This window comes from Capsicum annuum, chromosome 6, assembly GCF_002878395.1.
Source record: "Capsicum annuum cultivar UCD-10X-F1 chromosome 6, UCD10Xv1.1, whole genome shotgun sequence".
NCBI classification, from domain to species: domain Eukaryota; kingdom Viridiplantae; phylum Streptophyta; class Magnoliopsida; order Solanales; family Solanaceae; genus Capsicum; species Capsicum annuum.
In genome coordinates, this window is record NC_061116.1 from 145948563 (window position 1) to 145958462 (window position 9900).

A 9900-nucleotide genomic window follows, 5' to 3' on the forward strand; every position below is an offset into this window, starting at 1 on the left:
TGAGTCATGTTAAAATAAGAATAAATAACTCATAATTTTTATGAATTATGTTAAAATAAAATGCATAACTCATAAAAATTATGAGTCATGTTAAAATAAGAATGAATAACTCATAATTTTTATGAATTATGTTAAATAAAATGCATAACTCACAAAAATTGTGAGTTATATTAAAATAAAAATAGATAACTCATAATTTTTGTGAGTTATGTATTTTCTAAAAATGTGAGGATGTTTATAATTTGCTGTTAAAAAATTTATGCATAACTCATAAAAAATATAAGTTAAATATAGTTTGATACTTTTTAAAATATACGACTGCGATACATTTGTTTATTTGGTGTCATAGTTTGGTTGCAAGTTCCAAACAAGACTACTATACATACATAACACAACACAGCAAGCCTACTTCCCTTTACTCCTTTCGAGGTCCATCCATAATCACGTTCCTCTAGGATTTGTCTTTCTTTTTCTCTGCCCTCTTTCCTTTTTTCACTTCACCAGTTTAATATAAAGTCCCTTCTTCTTCCTTCTGCCAAATTAATTATTTTCTTATAACATCCATTCATTTTTTTTTTTGTACAAACAAGCCGGACCCATGTAAGCAAATAATTCTTTCACCCCTTTCAATCTCCTATCTTTTTTCTTTTTTATTTCTGTGGTGTACTGCTTGCCTGTTAATGCTGGTAATTTGCTATGTGAGTTTGCTGAATTCCTTTGGTTTGGCACCTTGAAGTTTCATATTTGTATATACTAGAGTATAAGATAAAATAGTTCCTTTCCTTGAAATTAATTTATTCTTTTTATAACTCTGGTATCCACACCAGTTTTCACGCACCTAGAATAAATGCACAGGATAAGTGACACCTCCCACTACCAATAAATATTAGGTAACTCTGTCCATCTAGACTAGAACAGATAGAGTTAGGAAGAATAACCTAGTGTTCCCTTTTTGTTTCTTGAAATTATTTTGATGTGGATTGGGATCCTTGCTGGATTTTTTTTTGTTGGATTATTGTAATGTTAAAAAGGTACAGTTTTCATTGTTGCCACTAGAATAATGAATTTGTTATTTACTTGGTAGTCGTGTTGTTTGTGATTCTTTTTGTTTTACTAAATCGTTATTTTTTAAAATCTTAGGCTTTTTGTGGACGGAATAATTCAGCACATTGCCTAGAGCTTTTTTTAAAAAAGGTGATTTTGTTGTGGTGGGGTTTGATGGGGTGAACTCAAAGGCATAATGGATATCAGCATCAGTGATGATGAAGAATGTGTATTTTTTGACGCCTTTGAGAACATTGAGTTCAGCGCCAGTATTGATAATTGTGTCACTAGTAGCTACCTGTATGATGTGTGGACTAGAAGTCCTAACAGTGTTAAAGAGCGTCGTAGGGAATTCATTAGTTGGATGGGATTACGCTCAAATGCTGGAGAAGATTCAGTAGATATATGTGGAAGTTCTGATTCTAGTTGTGAAATTGAACGGATTATGGAGAGTGGCGAGGCTGTGGTGCGAACCTCCGTTCTTGAAGACAAATTTCCTTCTCACCAAGTTGGTGTTTTGGGTTCATATAAAGAGTTGGATTCAAATGAGACATTTGTGTGTCGAAGTGGAAATTCAGATGGGGAAAGTGAGTGCAATGTACATGACCAGGATGAAAATAATCACAGAATCATGAAATTGGAACAAAAGCTGAGGACTTGCGAGTCAAAGCATTCATATATGTCCCCCATAATTCCGGAACTTGGACAACAAGAATTTGAGGTCAATGGAGATGCTGGGAGGAAACTGAATGGAGTTAAGAGGCATTTAATTAGTAGATTGCGATCACTGACATGCATTATAAATGGCAGAGGGAGAAGTGACAATTCAAAGGCCGACAATGCTAGTGCTGTCCAAAGGTCTAGGGTTCGAAGGACTAAGGTTCACCAACGCAAGAAGCAATTAAATGAACTCTCTGCACTTTTTGTGGGGCAAGATATCCAGGCTCATGAAGGTTCAGTATTAACTATGAAATTCAGCCTTGATGGGCAATACCTAGCCACTGCTGGTGAAGATAAGATTGTGCGTGTATGGCAAGTGGTGGAAGAGGAGAGATCCAATGAAATTGATATTTCAGACTTAGATCCGTTTTGCATGTACTTCAGGGTGAACCATCTTTCGCAACTTGCTCCGTTGGTGACGGAGAAAGATAGAACCAATAAATTGAGGGGTCTAAAGAAAACATTAGGGTCTTCATGTGTCATTGTCCCGCCTAAGGTCTTTCGAATTTTGGAAGAACCGCTGCATGTGTTCCAAGGACATAGTGGCGATATATTGGATGTTTCATGGTCAAAGAACAATGTATGTTTATTACACTATACTTGATTAAAGTTTTGCTGAATAATTGTGGATCTAATCAAGTTTCTTTTATGATTTATTACTCCTGCAGTATTTGCTTTCATCGTCAACTGACAAAACTGTTCGTCTTTGGCAAGTTGGAAATGATAAATGCCTCAAAGTTTTTTCACACAGTAATTATGGTATGCACCAAACTTTTTGTCAGATCATTCTACATTTTTCTGATTTAGGCTTGTTTTCTTGCTGATTAGCCAATCGGTTATAAATTTCTGACTTTTTCCGATTTAGGCTTGTTTTTTTGCTGATTAGCCATTCCATTATAAGTTTCTGACGTTTTAGTTCCAAACTGCATTACTCACTATTTTCTTTCTTTTTGTTTTTCAGTGACTTGCATACAATTTAACCCAGTAAATGATGATTACTTCATCAGTGGTTCAATAGATGGAAAAGTTCGCATTTGGGCGATTAATAGCGGTCAAGTTGTGTCTTGGACGGACATAACAGACATTGTGACTGCTATTTCCTATCGTCCTGATGGGAAGGTCTGTTAATTTGTGTCTTCTTTCCTGTTCCAGACGTCTCTTATAGATTCGGAAATTCAAGCAGTTCATTAAACAAGATATCTACTTCTCATGCAGGGCGGGATTATTGGTTCTATAGCAGGAGCATGTTGCTTCTTTAGTTTAATAGGTAATGTTTCCTCATTTCTCTATAGATACCAAAATTACCATGGATCACCTGCAGTTAGGATTCATATTCTTATTTAACTTTTTGCCATGTTGTTGCTTACTTGCTTTTGTTTCAGTTGATTTACCGTCAAGCTGATTTTAGTTAGATAACCATGCACAATGTTATTATCCTTTCATCTTCTTTTTTACTTTTGTTATGGGTGTGGTTGGAGCGTTTGCCATTTTCATTTCTGTCTTTTGATCTTCCAGAGGTGTTCCGGCCCATGCGCCGTTTCCTTTCTTTCTCCAAGCTTTATCAGAGTTGTATTACTGTTAACTGATTGTAATTTTACTTTGTATGAGCATCATATGTTAGTCACATCCAATTTCTGATGCACATTATATAAATTCTTATGATATAGCATATGGAAGAATGAGGATATAGTTTACAGTGACTGAGAATTTGTGGTCCATATTTTTGCAGTTAATGTATAGATAGTGTTAGAAATGTGTTTTGACATTTTTGGACCATCACAGATCATGAAATTCAACTGGAGGAGCAGATTTATTTGGGCGGTAAGAAGAAGTCACTATGCAAAAGAATTACTGGGTTTCAGGTTAGTATACGTCACCCAGATACTAGTAGGTTATACTGCTTTGTTAGTTCTGGATAGCAATGTAATAAGATGCTGATAAATCATTACTTCAATGCAGTTTAAACCACAAGACCCAAGCAAAGTGATTGTTACTTGTGCGGACTCCCTAATAAGAATCCTTAGCGGGATGAATGTGATTGGCAAATACAGAGGTATGCCCCCTTCCCGAGTTTTAGATGATAACCTATTTGTATGCCTGTTGTCTTGTCATTTGAGTGGCTTCTCCATTCTTTATGTGTCATTGAGGAGGCCTTCTAGTTGATATTGCTGTTGTCTACAATTATGGGACTTGCTATCAATCTAATTTTTGTATATGTTGTACTTTTGGTGATCGTTGGATATCAAGTGGAGTTCTTATCTTGTTTCTCTGTTAACTGTCTGTTACTTTTTTCTCTAGGCCTAAGAAATGCAGGAAGCCATCTCTCTGCTGCTTTCTCCTCAGATGGAAAGCATATCGTCTCTGCATCTGAAGATTCTAATGTCTATCTGTGGAACTTTCACATCCCAGCAGAGTCTTCTGTGTCTCAACCTGAAGAAGTGAGATCATTTGAGTTCTTCTCTAGTGATGCATCCATTGCAATACCTTGGTCTGGCCTAAAAAATGTCAACCACGAGAATCAGTGTCACTCACAAGGACCAAGTCAAAGCTTAAACAATTTCCCATTCCGGGCATCTCCTTGTTTCTCTTTAGGACAAGGGTTATTTTTAGAAGCAATTCCCAAGGGATCTGCGACCTGGCCCGAAGAGAAGCTTCCACTGTCAAGTCCTACGTCTGTGCCTTCGGCAATGTGTAAATCTCAATACAAGTTTCTCAAAAGTTCATGCCAGAGTTCATCCAGTTATCATTCCTGGGGTTTAGTTATTGTTACTGCAGGCTATGATGGGCGTATAAGGTCATATCATAATTATGGACTGCCTTCGCCAGTTTGAGAAGTATTTTTTCATGATTTTTCAAGGAAATGGAAATTATGGACTGCCTTCGCCAGTTTGAGAAGTATTTTTTCATGATTTTTCAAGGAAATGGTAGTTATCTCCTCTTTTGGCTGCCCATTTTGGGATTGCAGATACTGCCACTGCGTGTATATCCTGTGTCATGGAACCACCCAACAGGGTTCACTGTTGCAACGAGAGCTCCATACGGGAAATGATGTTTGGCAGGCCCCTTTAGCTACTTACAAGTCATATCAGAGTTTGCTTGGATATACCTGATCTTGGCACTAGTTGGCACCTAATTTTAGTTCATTAGCGCCATTCATCCACCAACCTTGGAAGGCCATAAATAATTTTTACAAGAGGTCAACATAATATGCTTATCCTTATGAGGTGCCTGCGGGGCCTTTCATAATTCTCTTTCCTTTGGTTATCTAAATGAGACCAGGCAAGGAGCTAGTGGCTGTAATTTGCTCAAGGAGAAATGGTGGGGTACTTCATCTTTTATGGCATGCTGTCTGTTCTGAATGATTGAATTGTTGTCTGCCATACAGTCAGTCCATTGAAGATAGGAGTAACCACTGGTTGATTGTGAGGAAGGTAGGGCCTCTTCCGGTTGAATTGGAGTGTCGTAGGAGGTGAACGTGCATGAGATCTCAGTGCTAATGTCAGTTAATAATAAAGTTGGAATGCTTTGGGCTGGTGCTCGGCTCTACCTCTGCTTGAAACAGCACTTTTTCTGGTCAAAGAGGGAGGTTCATTATAGAGAGGGTGCTGGTAACATGGTCTTTTTTGGGGCACGCTTCTAAACTCGGAGATAATGTCTCTGGTCTTCCACCCTTCTCCACTTAAATACCCAACTTTTGTCTACAACCAAGAGCAAACTTGTGACGTGTGCGTAATCCAACACATCATGTGTTGTGCTATTACCACTGGATCAAAGTCCAGGGCAAGGCTGCTGATAACATAGTTAACACTTAACATAGGTGGAATTTTCAAATTTCCATCTCCAAAATTGTATTTAGTAGCATCACGATGTTGTTATAACACGAGTGAAACGACAAATGTGACTTCATTGATTAGTTCTTCTGTACAGAGATTTGTAGAGTTATTAGTGTATGTTATAGAGATGAGCGCTCTTCTTGCAAAATTGCTAATAGCAGCTGATCCTTGCTTTGAGGTTCAACGATTTTGCTTCCAGGTATCATCATTGTTGTTTTTGAAATATGCGATATTGATTAATTCCTTGACGAGATCTTATGATTATGTGCCAAACTGCATGCATGTTGGAACTAATACGCACTATTAATCAGCAAATCTGATATGTAGAGGGTGTTTGGCTAAGTTATTAATTGGTCAACTGACTAACTATGTTTTAGTCTATTATGCTCGTAAACAGTTTAGTATTTATAAACCATGTGTTTGTCATTCCTAATTTATAACTTCTGCACTCCATATCGGTCGTTTCTCTTTTTCTTTTTAAGGATTCTTTTAAATTTAAATAAGTTTTTGTAAAAAATTTAAGAGTATTTGTCATTTTAATAATAAAATAGCTTTTCAACATTTTCTAACCAAACACATCAACTTCTTATTAGCAATTTCAGCATTTCTTTATTAGCAATTTCAGCATTTCTATTCAAACATGCAACTGCTTAATTATAAAACTAGTTTCAACACTACAAAAATATTTTCAGCACAAATTTATCAACTATCTACAATCAGCTCATAATCATTCCTTAGATTTCCCTTTAGGGCTAAAAGAATGGCCCTGTCAAATATTTCTCCTCAACTGCTTTGGGGCCATTTGCACTTACGTTCCTATTACAAGTGGATCCTCAACTTTGCCAAATAATTCTTTGTGGCTGTAAATTTATATTTTTGCACCATAATATATATAGTTAGTTATATCCAGGCATAACGTATTTAACAATTTTCACGAAACCAATTACGTACGCTAATCCTATAGCGTTCCCCAGCATTTTCATTTCCCTGACTAGGTTCACTCGTCGACTTTATCAATGTGAAAAGGTGTATTTAAGAAAAGAAAACACTTCTTCCTAACTTTTTCCCAGTCATAATCAGCATTGACAATGAATAGATCGATATAATGGAGGGAGTATTACCACATATTTAGCACAATTTGTGACTCATTGAGTTTTGTTCCGGTTCGTAAAGCTGTTTGCTTAGAAACTTTTGCAATATGAAAAAAGTGAAGAAACTTTAAAGTAAACCCACAGTGGAAGAAGTTTAAATGCCTGAATTAGTAGAGTAAAAAAACATATATACTTCGGTCTTCGCATAACTCATTAGCTGTTGGGTTTTATCTCGTTCATGATGAAGTTATCTTAAATTAAGTAATGAAGATCAAATTATTTTTAAAATAACCCTACGATCACAGAAGTTGTAGTGCCAGAAAACTTGACAAGAACATGTTGCCAATGCTTCTGAGGGCCAATTTTGCACTGTTAGCTTCAGAAACATAAAGTACAACAGCCTCTCACTGGCATTTGCTATTTTCCTAGAGCAAGCAAGATTTGATAAGCAAATATCAAGGTAAAAGGACAATAAAAGACGTCTTATTCATTCTTGAATGTTTGACCTTATACAAAAACGCCAACGGACAAATACCCCATACAACACCTCGAGGAAAAAAACAGTCTATGAGGGAAAAAATATTACAGTTAATACCAGAATTACATTTTCATTTCCTCTGTTTGAAGCCAGGGGATTAATATGATGAAGTTGGTGATGCCAGTTCTGGAAAACAAAAAGGGAAAGAAAGGTTGCATCATAAGCCGTCCAGAAGAGATCAGGCTGCAAAATATTGACGATGACCAAATGCAAAGAAGCAAACATTATCAGATCAGGAAATTAACTTTTTTCCTTTTGGTCGCAATATTATACTGAGCCAATTAAAGACAACTTTTAGACATGGAAATCACTACTTAAGTTGCCGTCCCTGAACCTACTAGGTTATCGGCATATGTCCCTGCGTCAAGATGTTAGTCTGATTCTCGATCAAGAAAATTTAGCATTTGTAACAAGTCTTTTGACAGATAATAACCAAATGTCTTTTCCAACAAGCTCTTCCTAGAACCTACTCAACCATAGCTACAGTAATTTAAATGAACAGTCAAACAGTAGTTAGGTGATTGATTTGGACAAGATATCTGAATGCCAGCAACCGTAAGCTCCACGTCGCAGATTTTCCCTAACATGTACTGTTAGAATATGAGTAGGATTCTATACCATATATTCAAATCCACTCTGATCGTACATGAGCAAACACTAAATAAGTGATTTTGGAGAGATCAAGCTTTCTGTAAAAGCAAATCACCCTGAATGACATCACATATTCCAAATGGCCCTCTGGATGTCCTAAATGAATGTGTCGGTTTACCCAGAAAATATTTGGACCAGAATAGAACTTCACCGTCCGCAAACCTATCTTTTGGTATGGCGCCACGACGCATCTATAATAAACAATGCAATACAAGATTCACTGACACCATAATCTTTCAATACCCATAACTTAAAAGTGCACTTACTCTGATGAACATAAGTAGAATGAGCACAAAGCATTCTTTCAATTCAGAAACGCCAATACTGATGTTGCCCTTCAAGCATTATATTTGCTCTGGCAATGATATGTCTGTGTACACTTCTTTTGAAATACTAAATGAAACCAAGGATGAAGCTCTTGAATCCACGAAATAGTTAACAGACACAGATCCAATGAAATGCATCATTTACTAATGCCAAAGCAGAACCCGAACAAGACAACAAATTGTCAATTCCACGAGTATGTTTATTGATATTTCTCCAGGAACCACTTTTCAACGTCAGAATTTCACTAGGTACTTCGCTACCATGTATGAGACTGCAAATATTTAGGGTCTTGTAGTCACCACTACTTGATTCATAACCCAATCCCAAAGAATAATCACTCTGTACTGGAAATACTGGTTCAAGAAGTACTATTAATTCTCTTGTGGAGGAGTTCCATAGCATATGTGTCACGACCCGAACTAGGGCCTGGTCGTGACGGACATCCCGAACCATGAAGGCCCAGACGTCCTACTCTATCTGATCTGGTAATCATGCACAACATTCATATAATAAAAGAAAATGCGGAATTATAATCTGATACGGAAACATGGTCATTAACTCTGAGGTTCAAGACATAAGAACGAAAGCTGCAATTCAAATCATCTGATTAAGATCTGACTCAGTCTGCGAAATCTCTACTACATCTCAAAATTGTTCTGAAAACTAGGACAAGGCCCCCAGTAGACCAAAACAACAGAATAACATAATCTGAAATAACAGGCCTTCCGAAACAAAGAAGGCTCACCACTGCATGGATCATTTCTCTCTGGAATACTCTACTGATTAGCCGAACCCTTATACTAAGCCTCCGAACCTGGAAGGTAGGGGGTCAATACAGATGTACTGGTACGCAGAGCAAATCCAAAATAATAATTTATATTCAACATATATGAGAGCGATTTAAAACAGTTCATAACCATATCATATAGTAGAAAATCTCATGGGCATTTTCGAAAGACTTTAAAAAATCATCTGTACTTTCTGACACTCTTTGTTTTACTTCTGCGCTAGGTGGTATACCCTACAACTCTGAAATTCCATGGGCTATATGGAATCTGTCATTGACTCGGCGGGAAAGCCTCCAACCCTAGTGTGCCGCAAGGGTTGGAGTCTCTGACTCTGCTATGCCACACGGCCGTTGCCAGCTTAAAAATAATATATTTGGATTGGCAAATCACGGTTTTAGGCTAAGAGTTACTTGAAATCAAGCCTTCTTCGGGTAACTACCAAACCCTTTTTAAGCCCATTTTTAACTGTTTAAAACATGCATTTCTCTGAAAACATATTCTGAAAACATACTCTATTGTGGCATACATACTTATGGTATCGTCATACCATTGACTTGCAAGTTACGTCTCTAAGCCATTAATAACATATTATGATCTCTGTTTTCAAAACATAAGTTTGGGACCACCATATCAATAAATCAATTCAAAAAAACTCTTTCTCAAATCTCATGTAAACACATGCAAGACACTCTCTTTGTCAAGCATTTCAATAATACAAGGTGGTCATGTCAAATTTCTCAATCACATGCAACTCTTTATCATTTAAAACAAGGATGTAATTATATCAAGAAGCTCCCTCTCATCATTTCTAAATCATGCTCAAACACTACGGTGTTGAGAAAACTAGTTTTAAAACCATAATCATGCATTTAAAATTATTCACAATAAGATCATAAACTTGAATTTAT

At 36.7% G+C, this 9900-nt stretch overlaps 1 protein-coding gene across 3 annotated transcripts; it reads left to right on the plus strand.

Moving 5' to 3' along the window:
* The first annotated feature begins 367 nt into the window (after positions 1 to 367).
* LOC107853048 (WD repeat-containing protein 44) lies at positions 368 to 5820 on the plus strand. Of its 3 annotated transcripts, none has more exons than XM_047414908.1 (8): positions 368 to 698; positions 1141 to 2344; positions 2433 to 2523; positions 2726 to 2883; positions 2980 to 3031; positions 3547 to 3626; positions 3724 to 3817; positions 4063 to 5820. In XM_047414908.1, the coding sequence occupies exons 2-8, from the start codon at positions 1241 to 1243 to the stop codon at positions 4593 to 4595; spliced, it is 2112 nt and encodes a 703-aa protein (XP_047270864.1). In that variant the 5' UTR covers positions 368 to 698; positions 1141 to 1240; the 3' UTR covers positions 4596 to 5820. The 3 variants fall into 3 exon arrangements, with proteins under 3 accessions (XP_047270864.1, XP_016553551.2, XP_047270865.1); XM_016698065.2 differs by having other exon boundaries at positions 368 to 600; XM_047414909.1 differs by lacking the exon at positions 368 to 698 and adding an exon at positions 708 to 1031.
* Positions 5821 to 9900: the final 4080 nt, after the last annotated feature.

Bases quoted from the DNA above. Each gene is read 5' to 3' on its own strand.
- LOC107853048 (XM_047414908.1), top strand. From the start codon at position 1,241: ATGGATATCAGCATCAGTGATGATGAAGAATGTGTATTTTTTGACGCC. The intron at 2,345-2,432 runs GTATGTTTATTA...TTACTCCTGCAG, and splicing joins TTTCATGGTCAAAGAACAAT to TATTTGCTTTCATCGTCAAC. The intron at 3,818-4,062 runs GTATGCCCCCTT...TTTTTTCTCTAG, and splicing joins TGTGATTGGCAAATACAGAG to GCCTAAGAAATGCAGGAAGC.